Source organism: Protopterus annectens, chromosome 12.part0 (assembly GCF_019279795.1).
Source record: "Protopterus annectens isolate FY-2018-M chromosome 12.part0, PAN1.0, whole genome shotgun sequence".
In the NCBI taxonomy this organism is placed as follows: domain Eukaryota; kingdom Metazoa; phylum Chordata; order Ceratodontiformes; family Protopteridae; genus Protopterus; species Protopterus annectens.
Genome location: NC_056746.1, coordinates 327,731,748 through 327,755,106, shown reverse-complemented (window position 1 = coordinate 327,755,106; position 23,359 = coordinate 327,731,748). Strand labels below are relative to the sequence as shown.

General features: G+C 39.3%; 1 protein-coding gene across 1 annotated transcript; it reads right to left on the bottom strand.

Moving 5' to 3' along the window:
* Positions 1-18,929: 18,929 nt before the first annotated feature.
* LOC122816160 (putative uncharacterized protein DDB_G0286901) lies at positions 18,930-20,426 on the bottom strand. The gene has a single exon (XM_044088914.1). The coding sequence runs from the start codon at positions 20,424-20,426 to the stop codon at positions 18,930-18,932; it is 1,497 nt and encodes a 498-aa protein (XP_043944849.1).
* Positions 20,427-23,359: the final 2,933 nt, after the last annotated feature.

Sequence of the window (23,359 nt, the reverse complement as noted above, 5' to 3'; positions counted from 1 at the left end):
ACCAATGATTGAAGTGGATGATTCAATAAATGTACAACTTGAAATATTTAGATTACTAACATCTAAACCGTTACTCAATGGATCAGTCAATACATTCATCCCGTATTTTAGAATTGGTGAACATATTCCTTGTCTTCTTTTAAATGTTACTTCTCTCGTAAGATCATTAATGAGAGTAGATGGATATCCCCTATTCGAGAACATATTATATAAAATGCCACATTCATCTTCAAAATCATTCTCCAAAGTAGACATTCTAGCTGCCCTGACCAGCTGACCTTTAACTATTCCACGTTTTTGATGTAGTGGATGGCAGCTAGAAAAATGGAGAAATGAGTTTGAATATGTTGGTTTTCGATATATTCTAGATGTGAATGTGTTTAATAAATGATTTTTATTTAACATAACATCTAAATAAGTGATAGAATTCTCTTGAAATTCATAGGTAAATTGGAGAAAGTTTGTAGAGTTGTTCATAGCAGAGATGAAAGCTTCAACACCTTCTTTATTCCCCTTCCAAAGAATAAATATATCATCTAGGTAACGAGTGTACCACATTACATTCTCTATGAAAAGGGGATTTTTAAAAAGAAAGTTCTCTTCCCATGCTGCCATCACGGTGTTGGCGAAGGTTCCCCCACAAGGGGAACCCATCGCTATCCCAGTTTTCTGCAAAAAGAACTTCCCATCGAAGGTGAAGAAATTGTTTGTCAGAACAATTTCTAACAAATAAATCAAAACATCAATGTCTTCTCCAGGCATACCTCTATCTAATAGAAAATCCCTAACCCATTCACAACCGGTATTTTGTGGGATACAGGTGTAAAGATCCCTGACATCTATGGTTAGGAAATTATATTCCATATTAAATTGAACTTTATTAATAGCTTCCAGAAATGCCCAGGAATCTTTACAAATCTGTTTTTGATTTTCTAAAAATGTTTTCAGTTTATGATCAATATATTTGGCACAGCCATAAGTGATGGATTGCTTACCATCAATAATTGGTCTCCAAGGGGGCATATCTAGACTTTTATGAATTTTAGGCAGTCCAAAAAGTCTCGGAATTAAGGGGTAGGTCACCTTTAAATAATTAAATAAATCACCATTAATTCTATTTTCCATAAAGAGGTCAGTGATATAACCAATAAATCTCCGATAAGCACCATTAATTTCATTTAATGAGACCTCTAAATATGCTGGGAGTCTAGTAAATCAATATCTTGTTAGTATAATCATCCTTATTAAGAAACACTAAACCCCCTCCCTTATCGGGTTTGCAAATCCATACATTAGCAAACTTCAAGGTATCTAACAACTCGAATTCATATTCAGATAAATTATTATTATTATTGTTATTTTACATTTATACCATTTATGTAGTAAACATCTGATGTCATTCTCACATATTTTTTCATACAAATTAATTATGGATGTAAAGGTGGATTGAAAACACTTGCTATTCTGAAATCACTAAGTAAACTTGTAGTATTATTGAACATAACTTTCAAGTTTAACTTTCTGGTGAATAATTTTAAATCCACCAGTGTCTTTGCTAAGTCACTTTTGAAACCAGGGACAAAATTTAACCCCTTCACTAACACATCTACTGGTTGTATATCAAGTCGGAAATCAGAATAATTATATATCTTAAAATCCCCATTCGTGTTTGAGATTATCTCAACATTTTCAGGAAGATTAATCTCAATAGGATGAAAACCAGGGCATATAAGAAGAATCATCATTTCTTCCTCTTGTTCTGGTATTTCCTCTTCCTCTTCTTCTGAGTCTGATATCTGGGTACATGTTGTTGACCATTCTTTTTTCCCCCAGCCTGAAAATAATTTTTACTATTATTATTCCTTGAATTGCCATTATTGTTATTTGCACCAATGTTGGTTTCCTTATTAGCAATTCTTTCACTTCTCCTTATTGGTGAATTATCACTCATTTCACATTGTTCATGCACAACATCTACTGACTGGAATGAACATTCAGGGTCAACATTGTCAACAGTGGAAATTATATTACCACTGCTCAGTACAGTTTTATTATTCCCAACATTTGTTTTAGGGAGGGGGTACACAGTACCTTTGGTGTAAGCCAAAGCATCCCTGCTTAATTTCTTAACTTTGTTCTCTTTGATTTTCTCCAACGAGCTATCAATACTGGAAAAAATATGCAGAAAATCAAATTTATATCTAGGAAAATTCTTATCCATCCTAATGGCATTATCTAATACAGTGACTTCATTTTCCAAGCACAACAATTGTTCACTATAGTTTTTAATAAGGCAGTCAATAAACTCTAGTCCTTGTTTATCAAAAAGATGAAGAAGATCCTGATGAAACTGTGAGTGTGGCACTAAACCATTCGGAAAACGCCACTGTCTCAGACCCTTAGGTACTCGTTGTCTTATATTACACTCTTTAAGATATTGTATCTCTATTTGTAACTTTTTAAATTTAAAGAGCTTTAAGTCAAAAGTCTTTAAGTTGTTAGCCAAATCGTTAGAGTTTACATTATCATTATGTCGCATATCCTCGACATTATTATTGAACAAGTTGTTTGGCTCTTTCAACCAGTCATTTAATACTGGGATAGGAGAAACAGTACCTGTATTTATGGAAGAATTACTGCGAATTAGAAAATGATCCGAACCATTACGGTCCGCTCTGGCAGCATAAGTATTTCCAGTGATGTTACCAGGCCCATTCAACGGTATCGCTCTTGCATTACAGTTATTTCATTCGGCATTGTTAGAAGCAGCTAAAGTAAAGTTCAAGTTCCAGTTCACTCGATCATTCGATCCTGGGAGTACGTTGAGTTCAGAGTTCAGTAGCTGCTGTTGTTGAAGCTGCTGAGGTAGTTGATTCGGACCATTTAAACATTGTGAAGTACTGTCTAATGCTTCTTCGCAGTTTTATTCGGTCATTGTTTCCACTATTATCACGATTAATAATGTCCCTAGGCTTGTCGAAATTAGAGGCATTAGCGTTAGGACTACGGCTCATAATCCTGCAACCTGGCTTGCAAGGTTCTCCCTGCGTTGTGTGAGGAGTTCAATAAGAACGTTAGTTTCCCAAAAGAGGTTGACTCGTTATTACTGCTGGTTAAATTTAAACCAACTGGGTTGGCACCATCATTATCCAACGAGTCTGAAGTATCAAATAAAATTTGAGATCCAGTAGCCATGATGTTCCAAAAACAAACCCAGGAAAATATAAGTAAAAAACACAAATAAGCCGATTAAAACACCACGACAAAAGACACCAAAAACTTTGTTAGATTAGCGCTTTCGTTTATGCTGATTAGATAAACTTCATCAGATGTAAACAAAAGGGAAACAGTCATTTATATACACAAAATTACATGACATCAAATCCTGTCAATCAAGAATTACAAAAAATATATATATAAAGAATGAACATATTGTTAATAAAAAGATTAATATATATTGAAATATATTAAAAAATATATATAAGTACTTATTGAATTTATATATACATATTTGTTTAAAAATAAATTACAGAAATCTAACGAAATAATGCCTTCAGTTTCAACAAGCTCATGATGGAAACTGTATCATTAAGTCCAGGAAAGACAGAACGCAAATAACACACCAACAATGTAAATGATGAAGAAATTATCAACACTGATGTTCTTAACTGACTTTCCGTTTTTGGGTTGATGAGAATCCCAGGATAGATACCCTTTACCACGGCGTTCAGTCAGCAAAAAGCAAGGACTCCACCGTGGTGTGGGGTCAAACAAGGTACTGAGACACTTTTCAGCGGCGTAGTTAATGTCAAATTTGACTTTTCTAACAAAAGAATGTGGTTACTACTAAGGGAATTATTCCCAACTTACAATGATTTACATTTTTATTTAAACAAATACAAAATGGTAGAAATGGACAATACCTATCTCAAACACTGTTTGAAATTAGAAATAGTACCCAAGGGTTTTAAGAAGAGGTAGCAAGTACCTAACAATGTTTATGAAGGGACTGAATTTCATAATAATTTGTTAAAGACTTTTGACAACTGTGGTTTTAAGCTATTATGGAGCTATTATTTCAAATGTGAATGTGAGGAAATGTTAAAACTGTCTAGAGTATAGAGGAAACTAACAAAGGCAATAAATGACCTTATGTTTTACAGTGGAAGAACATAGAGGAAGGTACAAGAAGTACTTAAAGACATTGAAGCACATTGTTTTGGAAATTGCAAAACAGAAAATTTGAGTAAAATTGATGAGGATATGTATGAATACAAAGAAACAAGATACAATACCCCAAACCCAGGTTTTTCCTAACAGGAGAGTGAATTCAAGAACTACGCCAATGAAAAGTAAAGAAAGTGTTGTGTTACATGATAGATCCACAGATGTAGTTGAAGAAACAGACTGTGATGAATTTCCTTTAGTAGATCTGAGAGGTTATCACACAAAGAAGAACCTGTTAGTTACAATTCAAAAAACTTCTACGGAGGACAACCTGTTTGGAGGTACAACCAGTGGCACCAACATTAAATAACAAACATTGGAAAAATATGGTCTTCAATGATTTTAATATATTTAACTACTCTAATATTCTACTTTCAGGACCAGTATTAATGTAGGAGCATGACATGGAATAATGCTGTGTGTGTCACGCTGTTATGTGCTGTTGTAATATATGTTCACTTGGCCACTCAGTGAAAGTGGTGGTGTCCTACCAGTACATGAATACAACATCCATTATGGTGTAATGCTCGACTATGTTTCACACATGGCATGGGGAAGGTGTGGAATGTATCCTCTTGACCTGCTAGTGCACATACTGATGTAGACCATGTATGTGTACATGTATTGCTGTTTGTGTACATTCCATGTGTGTGCAGTGTCTGATCTCTGAAGGTGACTGTTGTCTTAGTAAATCATGCTGTTGCAATACAGCCTCAACATTGCCAACTGTATATGGTGATATGCTCTAAGTACAATAAGCTGTACATGAGGTATGGACAGATGTTTGGACATGACTACTAAGTGGTGGGGCTTCTTTGCAGATGAATGATTACTGAGGACAGCTCACTGTTGTGTTACAACCAGTCCTACAATAACCTGTGTACCTGCTAAGGTCAGGTTTTGTTAATTGAAGTGGAAGACAGACAATGTAGAACGCTGTAAGGGTGACACCGAAGGCAAACCCCATGACACCTGTAACAGTAATACCTCTCCTGTGCATATATTGTGCATATATCAGCACAGTTGTCAAAGGAAATAGTCAGTAAGCATTGTATCAGATGTGATAGTGCTGTACTGCTGTAGTACCTATAATGAGATAGGCAGGTGTTTTATTCACAGTACTGGCACATGTGGGTATGTGTCCATATATGTCACGTATGGTTGGGAATACATCCCAAATGTTACCACTCTCCTGAACACTGTTGTTGACACCAGTACAGAGTGAAGTGTAGAAAGAAAGGCATAGGCAGGTGGTTTAAACCTCACACATGTAAAGTGTCTGTATGTGTGTGACATAGGTGTATATCTTTGTGAATGCCAGTGTGTGTGTGTGTGTGTGTGTGTGTGTGTGTGTGTGTGTGTGTGTGCAGCGGTAAAGCGCTGCAGGTGCGCCGCGGTGTATGCAGTGTATGCAGCGCAGCGTGTGTGTGAGTGTGTGTGTGTGTGAGTGAGTGTGTGTGTGTGTGTGTGTGTGTGTGTGTGTGTGTGTGTGTGTGTGTGTGTGTGTGTGTGGCTGTCCATGTGTATGGCTGTCTGTGTGTATGGCTGTCTGGTTCCTGGAGTGAAGCAGTATTTTACCATAGTGAAATGTTAATGCCCCCTCCCCCGATCAACTCAAAGCAGTCTAGCATCCCTGTTGATATCATCAATCATAGACGGGCATACTAACCACCTGTTAACATGTACACCCTGGGGTGTAACCTGTTGTTACATAGCCTACTGATGGACCCCTTTCCCCACATACACTCACTGCACTGTAGCATCCCTGTAGATGTCCTCAATTGTAGGCCATTCCAACTACCTGTACATGTGTAATCTCTGTGGCACATCTTGTAATTGCGTAGTACTATAATGATAATATGCACATAGGCAGGGGTTCACATTAGAACACTGGCAAATGTGTGTGTGTGTGTGTGTGTGTGTGTGTGTGTGTGTGTGTGTGTGTGTGTGTGTGTGTGTGTCAGAGTGTGTGTTACTGTGTCTGGAATCCCTGAGTGTGTGGGTGTGTCTGTGTTTGCATGCTGTCATAGCAGTGGGTATTACTGTTTCCCAATGAGAAGCCACTATTTCCACTGGCCTTTACCCTTGTCATCCAGCATACCACTCTTTTACCCACTCCGCGCTCCAGGTAACTATTCCTGTGATGTCACACACTATGGATGGGACTGCTCTGAACACAGTAGCTTACTACACAGCTATCATGCTCTTGGATCATTAGAATAATAAACATAATTGAAACATGGGAGAATATAACTGTGATGTGGAAGTTACAAAATGCATGCAGGTATTGTCATTCTGACCTGTGGGTAGTCAACATGTACATATGGGACTCCTGCAAACACCAACATCCCCCGGCACATGCAACTACACCTGAAAGAGGAAGGCAGAACGTCAAGATCAACATGCTGTTAGTGTTGTTACACATGATACATACTGTCAAATGTACAAAATGCATTCTAAATCTGCAATACATGGTATGTCTGCTGCCTGTCAATACTACTCAACAATATTAATCTACAATTGTCTACCTAGTATGTTCACCCTGTGCATCAGACCATAGGAACATGTCCCTGCACTGATGGTGTGGATGACAGGGATGCGGCACAGGCATCATCATATGCACAGGGTGATAATGTTTGCCAGATGCCTAGGCTGTGCCATTGGATGACATCATGCGTGTGTTAGGGGCCTGTGATAGCATTGGGCGTGTGTGGATGTTATGTGTGTGTGTGTGTGTGTGTGTGTGTGTGTGTGTGTGTGTGTGTGTGTGTTGAGGTGCCCTACATTTGTTTCCAGTGGGTGTGTATGCATGCACACAGGTCTTGCATGTGGCTGGCCTACCCAGGGGTGATATTGACAGCTGCAGACTGTACAAGGCAGGTGTCACAGTTCACGTTGTGCGGCAACAGCCACATGACCTGCGCCTGCCAGGGGTTGCACGGACACTACCAGGCAGAGGTCTGGATTGGGTACTGTCTGATGACATATGTCCACTGGAATTGTGTCCCTGTTGGGCATGTGGCCTGCTGTGTCCTGGTGTGGACTGCACAGCACTAGCAGCACTGCTGCTGCTACTGCCACTATGGGAGCGGGCATGTGCAGTAGCATGTTCATGTAGACCTTCAACAGGTGATGTAGCTGGCCTACGTCCACTTGCCCGATGCCTCACTCCCACCAGATGTTCCAGCACAGACAATCCGCACTCGAGGATTGACACGCCATGGTCAGGTACTCCGACCATGTCACCCAATCGTCTATCCAAGCATCTGCAAGATGATGGTGAGCATTTGCAAGTGCCTGGATGTTGTCAGTTAATGAATGGACAGCAGCCCTCTGAAGCCTCAGACCATCTCTGTTGTGCCATTCAGCACATGCCTGTGCCTTCATTACAGCCCAAAACATGCATCTGGTGACTTAGCTGATGTGCTTGGTCTCACAGGAGCATGTTGGCCAGTGGTCCTCCTACAAGCAGTGCTGGGCACATGCCTGTGTGGGACATCACCAGTCTGTTGACTGGGATAATGGTGTGCAGGCACACCTTCCATAGTCACCACACTTCCCTGTTCCATGCTACCACCTGCCAACTTTCCTTCCTTTATGGCCAGTGGTGATGGGTTATGTGCAGGCAGGGGAACTGTGTGCGAGGATGAGGGGGATACAGGTAGAATGGCAACCAATGGCACAGATTCAGCCCCTGACAACCCTGCCTGTGCCTCAATCACACTATCGTCATCACTGCTAGAGTTTGTGGGGACACTAACATCAGGTGGAATGCAGGAAGGCAATGCACCTACATCAACACCTGTGAGGGGAAGACAAGAACTGTACATTACAAGTTATACCAGACACACACAGACAGAGACACACACAGACAGTCAGACAGAGAAACACACAGACAGACAAACAGACAGAGACTCACAGACAGACAGAGACACACACAGACACACAGACAGACAGACAGACAGACACAGACACACACAGACAGACACACACACAGACACAGAAAGACAGACAGCCAGACAGAGACACACACACACAGACACACACAGACACAGAGACACACAGAGACACACACAGACACACACAGACAGACATGCAGAGACACACAGAGATACACACACACAGACACACACAGACACACATGCTACATGCAAGTGATATGGCAGATGGCATTCAGCTTAGACAATTATAGTTTCAGCTTAGGCAATTATAGTGGTAATTATCATACATCCCTGAGTTGCACACAACAGCATGCATGTGGTATAGCAGACGGCATGCACCTTATATAATTATAGTGGTGGTTAGCATACATACCTGTATTACACCATTTGTGTTAATAGCCTATGCCAGATACCTGCAACACAATGCATGCACTTTGCACCATTGCACTGCACTGCCATGGTGTGTGCAACATACACCACATGTTAACAGACCATCGCTCACCTTTGTACATCTGCCACTGATGCTTTGTGTTGGCTTCCACCCCTAGGTGTGAGGACATGAGCAGTAGAGTATGTCAACAGCATACTATGTTTTCCTGAGCCCTAGCTTGCATATCTCCCCAAAGCAGTGCATGTCTGTTCAACATTATTCCGCCTACCCCTGAGCTGAGTGTAGACATTGTGCATGTGGCTGTACACACATGTTTGACATGGCTGTCCCTACTTTGCAATGGTGCCACAGACCAGCACAGGTTTACAGTACACCGGCCTGCTGTGTGGTGTATGACCTTGCCAATCACATGTAGTATGACATGTCTTCTGCAGATGTGTTGAATGACAAGCATACACGTGTAACACAATGGTGTCCTTTCCAATCTACAGTATGGTAATGGTGTCCCAGTGCATGGACGAGTTATACTAACATGGGCCTTCAGCTGATGCAGTGTTGTCTGTCCACCCTACAAATATGCAGGGACATACTGCACATTGAGCTGATGTGCATAGCCATTGCAGGGCATCATGTGGCTTCACAATTGCTATACAGTGTGAGCTACTGACTCAGTTCATAGCCATGACTATGTTCACATACAATACATATCTAATGTGGAATGTGACCCACATCACCAAGGTTTATACACAATAAACCCTAATGTGGAATGTGTGACACAGGTCACAGAAGGGTATACGGATGACACCCCTGCACATCTGCAACCATATTACTGATACCTGGCAACTATGCCCACACATTACTAACTTACAGGTACTCTATGTCCCACATGCCATCTGTGTACCTCACACACATGAGGAGCAGGCATGACAGTGATGTCTGACACCAGCAAGGTGAACGTACTGTATCTGTGGCTTGATGTGGATGTATGTGTATGTTGTGCAACACATGTATGTATTTGGATACTGTATAGGTGAATGCTTCCATGTCGTGACACACTCCAGATGTTCAAGACATGTTATGTAGTGGTTTCATGTTATGCCTACACAAGCTGTACACAGGCCTGTATGATGTTTAGTGTTTCTCATCTGCAATATCACCATTGCACAAAGGCCATAGTTGTATTGTGTCAAGCCAATGTACAACAGGGTGTATACACATGTACATCACTTCTACTGTGTGTTTTGCTTCATGTCTCTGGCCATCCTCCATGGCCATGTGTACACATGTTCAGTCCAATGGTTGTGATGGCCATCTTATTTCACATGTAAGTGTTATCCCATATGGCAAACACCCATAGATGTCATTTGGTCCACTGAGGACAGGGTTATGCAGACAAAGGGTGGTATGTATGGGATGTGAGACATGTTTTGTAGGATAGTTGAGCAGTGTTGCAGTCAGCCCAATACATATAATGGACTTGTATGATAGCACATGACATTGTGTGACATTCATAGAAAGGGTATACTCCACAAGGGTGTATCCTGTGGGCCGGGCATACTCCAGCTCCAACACATTTAGTGTGTGTGCACACAAATGCTCTCTGTACAGTACTGTTCGTATCCCCAACATGTGTAATGCTGATATGTAGTACCTGTCCCTACAGTGGAACACACCTCCACCATTGCATTCACTGTTGTCCACACATCTGGCAATGACAGTTTGGAAAGTTTAGTGTAGGTGTTTCATATAGTCTTCAATTGTTTCACATAGGTAAACAGTGCGATGTATTGCAGGTCTGACCAGTGTCCATTACCAGGACCACCATACATTATGTGTATGTGCATTATGGCAGATAGCATGCAATTAATATGTTCCGTGCATTATCAACCCTGGTAAATAATAACAATCTCACCTGACACAGGCTGCTGTCACTGCAAAATGCCAGAGGTACCTAAACAGGAGTGTCACAGCAGTAAGAGCATTATCCACACCTGTGTGGTAGCTACAAGGTGCAATGTCTATGTTAGCACATAAGCCAGTACAATACACTATATTATTGAGTATGCACATCTGTGCATACATAGAGTAGCAGACTATAGTATGTGGCATGTGTGCATACATGCCTTGCATATGATGTTATATTGCATATTGAACAGTAACACATGTAACTATGTGATATATAGTTGTGTTTTATGTGCAGTAGTGACTTACCAGGCAACTCCAGGCTCAGTGGTTGAGAGACAACCAACTCCACAATACCAACTAAAGCTTGTGGATGGAGGTCTGCAGGTGTTCCCAGGTTGGCCAGTAGCTCCTCGGTACATGTGAGTGGGAGCTGGGAGAGTGGCCCCACCCACCTGTTGCACCTTGTTCCCTGGTGATTGCATTAGCACACTGTTTCGCCCATCTTATCAGGTCAGTGCAGTGTCAGCGCACCTGCTGATAGGTGCGATTGTGACCATCAACATCATTTACCCTCCTGCAGAGTTCCTCCCACAGGGCAACCCACTGCTGTGCATCTTGTGGCACATGGCTGAAGAACGTTGTGTAGTTGTCGAGGAGGTATGGGATGAGGACCTCATTCTCCAAGTGGCTGTATGGCGGCAGTCTGCTAAGTGGCATACCTGGAAGACATAACGATGGAGACGGGTCACAGTAACTCACAGATAAGTTTAGCAGTACAGCTGAACATATATGTGTATCACATTTATTAAGATTACAAATACACTAACACCAATGACATGTATAAGTCACACACATTTGAAACCTACTGGTGATGTGATGTTATCACCATATATGTGTGTGTCATGTGATGACATTGCTGATACACCATGTGGATGTTGGCTTGACATGGGCATGTCTGTTTGCCTGTAGTAGTGTCTTTACCTATCAGCACATGCCTGGATGTGTTCACATTAATGCAATCGACCTTAATGCTGTGTATATGCCACATATATAGTCATACATAGCCGTTAGGGACATGACCTGTGACCCTGCAGACTTGGAAGCATGTATGTGTTTTGCCATATACATCTACATGGCACTGTACAGCTGTGTAGCATCCTGCCATGTATTGCCTGTGTTGCACATGTGTAACACATGGGACAATAGCTAGCCTGATGGTATTTGCAGGGTTGGATATCAACTACAGCATGTATGGTCATAGTGATCTAGTAGACAATATGCCCTGGGCCATTTATGAGCCTAGGTAGACAGGTTACCTAGCTGTAGGCAACAGGCAGGTAAGTTGCAGTGGCCAGTTCAAGCAGTGCCACAGAACCGATACACATAGTTAATGATATATTTGGCATGCGGTCATCACACCATGTCACAGAGAGGGGCAATGTGCATCTTCGCTGGTCAGGGATGCATAGTATGGCAAGAGTATGTTAAGTGTATGGGACAGGGATCTGTCAGGCATGTTGTGATCCTTGTACTAGGTGGATGTCCATGGCGTATGTGTTTATTTGGGATGAGAATGTGTTAAGTGTAGCATGTCCAACATCACTGCGTTGGACATGACTTTATTCAGGGTAGGCTGCATGCTACATAGTGCAGCTAGGGATTGTGAAGGGTGGTGTAGGCCATCTACACCTGGGCAATAACTCTTAAAGGAAATATGTGATCTATTATGGGTCACATGGGTGTTGAGTATGGCTGAGCAGTTATCTCTATATTCCTGGATGGCACTCTGTCATGATTAAGGGTGCAACATATGACTACCTGTCTTTTGTGGTGACGTAAATCAAAGGGAAGTACTGTCCAGCTGCATCCCATACACACAGTTGCCATTATGTTGACTGCTGCCTAGGTGGTAGTTAATGGGTACAGAGTTTGTAGCATAGGGGATGACAATGCAATACTTAGCTGTCAGACTGTGGCCATACATCACACACCACACATCTGACACACTAAGTCCCTTTTGTATGTTGAATGCAGCACACAATGAGTCAACTATTGCTCCTAGTTCATAGTCATTTGCAAATATCAATAGGCTGATGCCATCTGTGTTAGTCTATATGGCATAGATAACAAAGAGGGGGAGTACCAGGAATAACCCCTGTATTACTGTGGTTGGCACTGGTTTGATGTGCATGTATTCATCAGACACCTTCTGTAGTGTGGGTTCTGCCAGTGGTCCAGTTGCCAACCACTCCTGTGACATAGGAATATACACCTAGTTTACTGAGTGTAGCTGGAACACAGTATGGGCGATGGTGTCCTATGACCTGGCAAAGTCATGATATGTAGTGTGAATCAACCCTACCGTCATCTACATTTGTAATGAGTACATCAATTACGATGACCACAGTTCATGGCTGTACAGACCAGACTCAGCAGGGTAGTTGTGCACTATGTCCCATTATCAATGGTGTCTCCCCCTTTGTGGGGTGAGATAACTGTCGCTGTGCACCATTCGGTGTACACAGCCTGACATGGAGCTATGATTGAACATGATGTGTATGTGGAAAGTGGAATGTTCTTACATTTGTGTAGGATACACCCTGGGATGTTGACAGGTCCCATGAAAGCTGTATGTATGGCATTAGAGAGTGCAGCTTGTACCTGCATAGTCGTTAGTACAGGGGCCCTGTAGTGTACATGGATATATTACTAAGTGTACCTGTTGGGGGTGAGGGGAGGTGGGAGTGGGTTTAAGTTCTCCGAGACCCTATCTGGATGAATGGGTGCTATTTCTGTAGGTGCAGTACTTCCTATGCCATAGTGCTGTGCAGCACGGCAGGTCTTGTTGTTGCCATTACGATTAATGACACAGCTATAGAATGCTCTGTGCTTGGCCTCATAATATGTGGCTGATTGGTTTCACGGTAGCTGTGCTTGGTTTTATATGGTGTATCTGCATCTTACTGAGGCTGACCTGGGATCAACTACACTCGTGTGTGTTCACTCTTGCAACAGTTATTACCTTCTGTGGTATAGTTTAAAGCATGGCAACACCAGTTTGCCTTATTGTTTGTGTTGGGTTGACTCCTGGTTCTGTTTCAATGGCACAATCACTACACATATGTGACTGCTTAAGGTTCATTTGTGTAGGATTCAGCATTTGCACATGCATTGTCCATCTGCATGGGTGCCATGGCACTCACCACTCTTCTCTTAGGAAACATAACATTGACATTGGAGATTAACTATGTGTAGCATACTGTTAGCCCTGTTTGTGTGACTACTGTGATCCAGGTCAGTGGAGTTGATGGAATCCAACATGCATTGAGCACAGGTGTTGGTAAATGAGGAGTCTTCCCAGTTCATAATGGAATAGTTGAGAGTAACCAATATTATGGTTCTGTCTTAGACCTTATCGTCCCCATTACAGCACATTATGATAGTTTGGAAGTCCACAGCCTGGTGGGTGATCTGTCTCAGGGTGCATTTTGAATTCCATTGTGGCACAAAGGTAGTTGCTCAGCATAATGCATCTGATGTTATGCAAGTGCAGTTAGCGTGGTGGTGTACATATCCTTCAGGAATATGGACACACCTGCGGCTCTTGTGTTCTAATAAAGGATAATGGGCAAAAGGTAAGGAATGTTTTATAACATGGTCATGCAGGTGTGTTCTCCAGAGCATTGAAATATGTCTCAGCCACTGCACAGATATGTTCTCCATGTTAGGGATTAACATATGTGTGTCCATATAGTGTTTCTGACATGTATCATTGTGTAGCGAGACCCACTGTTTATTGCTTGGCTGTCCCTGTAACAGCAGTGGACCCTCACCTGAACTCTGCATGATGAAGGCACTATAGGGAAAGCATGAGCCCTAGGCTGTATCCAGATTCCCAGGGGTGACAGGTGCAGGCCCTGTCTGGCAAAGCATCATGGTCTGTCAACCATGTTATCCCAGGACGACAGATACTGGATACCCTGTGACATGCACCATTACACTAGACAATTGTGGAATGCAATACTTTTGTCCCTGTACTGCAGTACCATTTTGACCAATGGCAGAATGCTACCCAGGCCTTGGGACATACCTGCATGGGCTACAAGACCTGACAGTTCCTACATGTGTTTCCATGCAGTCCAGGCTACTGCATCACAGGTCCTGCACAACAACATGGAATATGCCAGAGCCATGTGTATAGTTCAAAAGGTGGTCTGAGTGTATGAGTATGTGGCTAATCATGGCAGACAGGCAGCTGACAGTATGTATGCCATCGTATAGGTTGGTGTGTAACATAGTGTTAGAATTTGCATTCACAAATGACTACTATTGGGCATGTTTCCAGTCATGTGTTCAGAGGTGTGTCACAATTATGCAAACTATGTCATACAGTTTGTGTATTTCGTTGTCTGTCTCTTCCTGCTTGGGTGGTCACTTGTTTGGCCAGATACTTAGATGCGTCTGTGAATGTGTGTGATTTCCAGTAGTGTGTGTGGGTGTCCTTAATGTATTCTGATAAGGGTATGTGTTGGTTGTGTTGATGAGCTGCATGTGTTAACCTACACCTCATGACTGTCCAGTCCAGTCATGGCTGTAGACTGGGCTGCCTTCCAGCTTACCCCTGTAGCTGCATCCCAGACAATGTGTGGAGCATGGTGTTAGGTGGGTCTGGCAGTGTACATGGCATAGAGATTACATTCCCCCAGGATGGCCACTTACACAAAACTGACATTAGGAAACACCAGTAGCTGACTAGTGGACATGCCTGTATGAGCAGTCAGTACTACAAATACCAAGTACTGTATTTAATTTACATATTGCCTATGAAGATGTTTTAGACAATGATGCTCACATGTAAATATTTGTGTTATGGACGTGACAACACTGGCTATTATGGAAACATTGTAGCTATCTTTAGCAGCAATCCTCCTCTGAGGAGCACATCACATCCTGTTAGTTGATTACAGATGATGCAAGTGTCTACTGGTCTGTTTCCTTCTCTGGGTATATACTCACATATCCACCAGGAACATGAGCTCTGTTGGGCACAGACACCCATTCTCCAAACAGAGTCATGTATCAATAGGCTCTGATGCCACTATCAACATGATCCGAATATAATCAGATAGTGTGAGCCATCACCTATGATGCAGCTATTACACATGGGCAGCTGTCTCCTACATCTTACACTCCTACTGCAGTTGTTACACTGGAGTTAAAGATGATATGCAACCTGTTTCATTACCAGTGCTGTGCACTACCTTACATACAGTATGTGCAGGCAGCTGTTAGGTTGGCAATGAGAGGTTGGGTTACACAAACCTGGTAGTTCAACCAATGTGTCTGTACTCTTAATATCCACTCTATGTAGGTGTGCACATAGCCATTTGGCCCAGCCCTGTAACAAGGGTCACTACACATTTGCATAACATGTACACATGCACAGCTGTTATTGCTTGTAAACTATAGTAGAGAGGTGGATATTACATGTGTTATGTGCATGAATAGTTACCTGGCTCTTCCAATTATCTTTGCTATCATGCTGCTAACCTGTCAGATGAATACTAATGATATGCATCCTGTCATTGAGTATTGTAATTGCCAATAGACATAGCTACTGTTTGCATAACATAACAGAACTACTATGTAGAATAGAATACAGATCTGCCTAGAATACTGTACATTACAGTTATTGGCACAATATCCCACAATGCACACCATATTTACACGGTAAGTCCACCTTTAACATGTTCATCTTACTTAGGAAAACACAAAGAAGTAAAAAAACACAAATAAACTCGATTAAAACACCACGACAAAGGACACCAAAAACTTTGTTAGATTAGCGCTTTCGTTTATGCTGATTAGATAAACTTCATCAGATGTAAACAAAAGGGAAACAGTCATTTATATACACAAAATTACATGACATCACATCCTGTCAATCAAGAATTACAAAAAATATATATATAAAGAATGAACATATTGTTAATAAAAAGATTAATATATATTGAAATATATTAAAAAATATATATAAGTACTTACTGAATTTATATATACATATTTGTTTAAAAATAAATAACAGAAATCTAATGAAATAATGCCTTCAGATTCAACAAGCTCATGATGGAAACTGTATCGTTAAGTCCAGGAAAGACAGAAGCATTTAGCTTAAGCTGCCACATAAGTTCTTTTTCTTCTAAGTGTAAAGAAACAGGTCCCCCTCTCCCATTATCCAAAACCCTCTCTATCACCAAAAATTGAAATTAATGATGTGGGAAGGCTGATACATGCCTAGCCAAAGCATTTGTTAGATTTAATTTTGCTATAGCATGTGTGTGTTCATAAATTCTACATTTTATCATTCTATCAGTCTTCCTATATAATATGCAGGGCATTGGTTACATAGAGCTAAATAGACTACTCCTTTGTTATTACAATTGAATTTATCTTTCAAGTAGAATCTCAATCCATTAATTTTGAAATGTTCGGTGACACAAATGTATTTACACATGTTGCAAGCCCCACACTTGACCATTCCACAGTAATGTCTATAAGTATTTTTCTGTTTAAATTCCAAAATGTTCTTTAGATTTCTCCCTTTTCTAAAGGTAACATTTGGTGTCAAGCCCAAGATATCTTTCAAAGAGATATTGTCCAAAAGAAAGGACCAATTCTTGATAATGATTGTTTTGATATTTAGGGCATTCTGTGAAAATGTGGTGATAAAATTAGTGCCTATACAGTCCTTATCAGATCCACCAATGATTGAAGTGGGTGATTCAATAAATGTACAACTTGAAATATTTAGATTACTGACATCTAAACCGTTACTCAATGGATCAGTCAATACATCCATCCCATATTTTAGAATTGGTGAAAATATTCCTTGCCTTCTTTTAAAAGTTACTTCTCTCGTAAGATCATTCATGAGAGTAGATGGATATCCCCTATTCGAGAACATATTATATAAAATCCCACATTCATCTTCAAAATCATTCTCCAAAGTAGACATTCTAGCTGCCCTGACGAGCTGACCTTTAACTATTCCACGTTTTTGATGTAGTGGATGGCAGCTAGAAAAATGGAGAAATGAGTTTGAATATGTTGGTTTTCGATATATTCTAGATGTGAATGTGTTTAATAAATGATTTTTATTTAACATAACATCTAAATAAGTGATAGAATTCTCTTGAAATTCATAGGTAAATTGGAGAAAGTTTGTAGAGTTGTTCATAGCAGAGATGAAAGCTTCAACACCTTCTTTATTCCCCTTCCAAAGAATAAATATATCATCTAGGTAACGAGTGTACCACATTACATTCTCTATGAAAAGGGGATTTTTAAAAAGAAAGTTCTCTTCCCATGCTGCCATCACGGTGTTGGCGAAGGTTCCCCCACAAGGGGAACCCATCGCTATCCCAGTTTTCTGCAAAAAGAACTTCCCATCGAAGGTGAAGAAATTGTTTGTCAGAACAATTTCTAACAAATAAATCAAAACATCAATGTCTTCTCCAGGCATACCTCTATCTAATAGAAAATCCCTAACCCATTCACAACCGGTATTTTGTGGGATACAGGTGTAAAGATCCCGGACATCTATGGTTAGGAAATTATATTCCATATTAAATTGAACTTTATTAATAGCTTCCAGAAATGCCCAGGAATCTTTACAAATCTGTTTTTGATTTTCTAAAAATGTTTTCAGTTTATGATCAATATATTTGGCACAGCCATAAGTGATGGATTGCTTACCATCAATAATTGGTCTCCAAGGGGGCATATCTAGACTTTTATGAATTTTAGGCAGTCCAAAAAGTCTCGGAATTAAGGGGTAGGTCACCTTTAAATAATTAAATAAATCACCATTAATTCTATTTTCCATAAAGAGGTCAGTGATATAACCAATAAATCTCCGATAAGCACCATTAATTTCATTTAATGAGACCTCTAAATATGCTGGGGAGTCTAGTAAATCCAATATCTTGTTAGTATAATCATCCTTATTAAGAAACACTAAACCCCCTCCCTTATCGGGTTTGCAAATCCATACATTAGCAAACTTCAAGGTATCTAACAACTCGAATTCATATTCAGATAAATTATTATTATTGTTATTTTTACATTTATACCATTTATGTAGTAAACATCTGATGTCATTCTCACATATTTTTTCATACAAATTAATTAATGGATGTAAAGGTGGATTGAAAACACTTGCTATTCTGAAATCACTAAGTAAACTTGTAGTATTATTGAACATAACTTTCAAGTTTAACTTTCTGGTGAATAATTTTAAATCCACCAGTGTCTTTGCTAAGTCACTTTTGAAACCAGGGACAAAATTTAACCCCTTCACTAACACATCTACTAGTTGTATATCAAGTCGGAAATCAGAATAATTATATATCTTAAAATCCCCATTCGTGTTTGAGATTATCTCAACATTTTCAGGAAGATTAATCTCAATAGGATGAAAACCAGGGCATATAAGAGGAATCATCATTTCTTCCTCTTGTTCTGGTATTTCCTCTTCCTCTTCTTCTGAGTCTGATATCTGGGTACATGTTGTTGACCATTCTTTTTCCCCCAGCCTGAAAAAAAATTTTACTATTATTATTCCTTGAATTGCCATTATTGTTATTTACACCAATGTTGGTTCCCTTATTAGCAATTCTTTCACTTCTCCTTATTGGTGAATTATCACTCATTTCACATTGTTCATGCACAACATCTACTGACTGGAATGAACATTCAGGGTCAACATTGTCAACAGTGGAAATTATATTACCACTGCTCAGTACAGTTTTATTATTCCCGACATTTGTTTTAGGGAGGGGGTACACAGTACCTTTGGTGTAAGCCAAAGCATCCCTGCTTAATTTCTTAACTTTGTTCTCTTTGATTTTCTCCAACGAGCTATCAATACTGGAAAAAATATGCAGAAAATCAAATTTATATCTAGGAAAATTCTTATCCATCCTAATGGCATTATCTAATACAGTGACTTCATTTTCCAAGCACAACAATTGTTCACTATAGTTTTTAATAAGGCAGTCAATAAACTCTAGTCCTTGTTTATCAAAAAGATGCAGAAGATCCTGATGAAACTGTGAGTGTGGCACTAAACCATTCGGAAAACGCCACTGTCTCAGACCCTTAGGTACTCGTTGTCTTATATTACACTCTTTAAGATATTGTATCTCTATTTGTAACTTTTTAAATTTAAAGAGCTTTAAGTCAAAAGTCTTTAAGTTGTTAGCCAAATCGTTAGAGTTTACATTATCATTATGTCGCATATCCTCGACATTATTATTGAACAAGTTGTTTGGCTCTTTCAACCAGTCATTTAATACTGGGATAGGAGAAACAGTACCTGTATTTATGGAAGAATTACTGCGAATTAGAAAATTGTCCGAACCATTCGACGGTCCCGCTCTGGCAGCATAAGTATTTCCATTGATGTTACCAGACCTATTCAACGGTATCGCTCTTACATTACAGTTATTTCCATTCGCGTTGTTAGAAGCAGCTAAAGTAAAGTTCAAGTTCCGGTTCACTCGATCATTCGATCCTGGGAGTACGTTGAGTTCAGAGTTCAGTAGCTGCTGTTGTTGAAGCTGCTGAGGTAGTTGATTCGGACCATTTAAACATTGTGAAGTACTGTCTAATGCTTCATTCGCAGTTTTATTCCGGTCATTGTTTCCACTATTATCACGATTAATAATGTCCCTAGGCTTGTCGAAATTAGAGGCATTAACGTTAGGACTACGGCTCATAATCCCTGCAACCTGGCTTGCAAGGTTCTCCACACGTTGTGTGAGGAGTTCAATAAGAACCGTTAGTTTCCCAAAAGAGGTTGACTCGTTATTACTGCTGGTTAAATTTAAACCAACTGGGTTGGCACCATCATTATCCAACGAGTCTGAAGTATCAAATAAAATTTGAGATCCAGTAGCCATGATGTTCCAAAAACAAACCCAGGAAAATACAAAGAAGTAAAAAAACACAAATAAACTCGATTAAAACACCACGACAAAGGACACCAAAAACTTTGTTAGATTAGCGCTTTCGTTTATGCTGATTAGATAAACTTCATCAGATATAAACAAAAGGGAAACAGTCATTTATATACACAAAATTACATGACATCACATCCTGTCAATCAAGAATACAAAAAATATATATATAAAGAATAAAGATATTGTTAATAAAAGGATTAATATATATTGAAATATATTAAAAAATATATAAGTACTTATTGAATTTATATATACATATTTGTTTAAAAATAAATAACAGAAATCTAATGAAATAATGCCTTCAGATTCAACAAGCTCATGATGGAAACTGTATCATTAAGTCCAGGAAAGACAGAAGCATTTAGCTTAAGCTGCCACATAAGTTCTTTTTCTTCTAAGTGTAAAGAAACAGGTCCCCCTCTCCCATTATCCAAAACCCTCTCTATCACCAAAAATTGAAATTAATGATGTGGGAAGGCTGATACATGCCTAGCCAAAGCATTTGTTAGATTTAATTTTGCTATAGCATGTGTGTGTTCATAAATTCTACATTTTATCATTCTATCAGTCTTCCCTATATAATATGCAGGGCATTGGTTACATAGAGCTAAATAGACTACTCCTTTGTTATTACAATTGAATTTATCTTTCAAGTAGAATCTCAATCCATTAATTTCAAAATGTTCGGTGACACAAATGTATTTACACATGTTGCAAGCCCCACACTTGACCATTCCACAGTAATGTCTATAAGTGTTTTTCTGTTTAAATTCCAAAATGTTCTTTAGATTTCTCCCTTTTCTAAAGGTAACATTTGGTGTCAAGCCCAAGATATCTTTCAAAGAGATATCGTCCAAAAGAAAGGACCAATTCTTGATAATGATTGTTTTGATATTTAGGGCATTCTGTGAAAATGTGGTGATAAAATTAGTGCCTATAAAGTCCTTATCAGATCCACCAATGATTGAAGTGGATGATTCAATAAATGTACAACTTGAAATATTTAGATTACTAACATCTAAACCGTTACTCAATGGATCAGTCAATACATCCATCCCATATTTTAGAATTGGTGAACATATTCCTTGTCTTCTTTTAAATGTTACTTCTCTCGTAAGATCATTAATGAGAGTAGATGGATATCCCCTATTCGAGAACATATTATATAAAATGCCACATTCATCTTCAAAATCATTCTCCAAAGTAGACATTCTAGCTGCCCTGACCAGCTGACCTTTAACTATTCCACGTTTTTGATGTAGTGGATGGCAGCTAGAAAAATGGAGAAATGAGTTTGAATATGTTGGTTTTCGATATATTCTAGATGTGAATGTGTTTAATAAATGATTTTTATTTAACATAACATCTAAATAAGTGATAGAATTCTCTTGAAATTCATAGGTAAATTGGAGAAAGTTTGTAGAGTTGTTCATAGCAGAGATGAAAGCTTCAACACCTTCTTTATTCCCCTTCCAAAGAATAAATATATCATCTAGGTAACGAGTGTACCACATTACATTCTCTATGAAAAGGGGATTTTTAAAAGAAAGTTCTCTTCCCATGCTGCCATCACGGTGTTGGCGAAGGTTCCCCCACAAGGGGAACCCATCGCTATCCCAGTTTTCTGCAAAAAGAACTTCCCATCGAAGGTGAAGAAATTGTTTGTCAGAACAATTTCTAACAAATAAATCAAAACATCAATGTCTTCTCCAGGCATACCTCTATCTAATAGAAAATCCCTAACCCATTCACAACCGGTATTTTGTGGGATACAGGTGTAAAGATCCCAGACATCTATGGTTAGGAAATTATATTCCATATTAAATTGAACTTTATTAATAGCTTCCAGAAATGCCCAGGAATCTTTACAAATCTGTTTTTGATTTTCTAAAAATGTTTTCAGTTTATGATCAATATATTTGGCACAGCCATAAGTGATGGATTGCTTACCATCAATAATTGGTCTCCAAGGGGGCATATCTAGACTTTTATGAATTTTAGGCAGTCCAAAAAGTCTCGGAATTAAGGGGTAGGTCACCTTTAAATAATTAAATAAATCACCATTAATTCTATTTTCCATAAAGAGGTCAGTGATATAACCAATAAATCTCCGATAAGCACCATTAATTTCATTTAATGAGACCTCTAAATATGCTGGGGAGTCTAGTAAATCCAATATCTTGTTAGTATAATCATCCTTATTAAGAAACACTAAACCCCCTCCCTTATCGGGTTTGCAAATCCATACATTAGCAAACTTCAAGGTATCTAACAACTCAAATTCATATTCAGATAAATTATTATTATTGTTATTTTTACATTTATACCATTTATGTAGTAAACATCTGATGTCATTCTCACATATTTTTTCATACAAATTAATTAATGGATGTAAAGGTGGACTGAAAACACTTGCTATTCTGAAATCACTAAGTAAACTTGTAGTATTATTGAACATAATTTTCAAGTTTAACTTTCTGGTGAATAATTTTAAATCCACCAGTGTCTTTGCTAAGTCACTTTTGAAACCAGGGACAAAATTTAACCCCTTCGCTAACACATCTACTAGTTGTATATCAAGTCGGAAATCAGAATAATTATATATCTTAAAATCCCCATTCGTGTTTGAGATTATCTCAGCATTTTCAGGAAGATTAATCTCAATAGGATAAAAACCAGGACATACAAGAGGAATCATCATTTCTTCCTCTTGTTCTGGTATTTCCTCTTCTTCTGAGTCTGATATCTGGGTACATGCTGTTGACCATTCTTTTTTCCCCCAGCCTGAAAAATTTTTTTTACTATTATTCCTTGAATTGCCATTATTGTTATTTACACCAATGTTGGTTCCCTTATTAGCAATTCTTTCACTT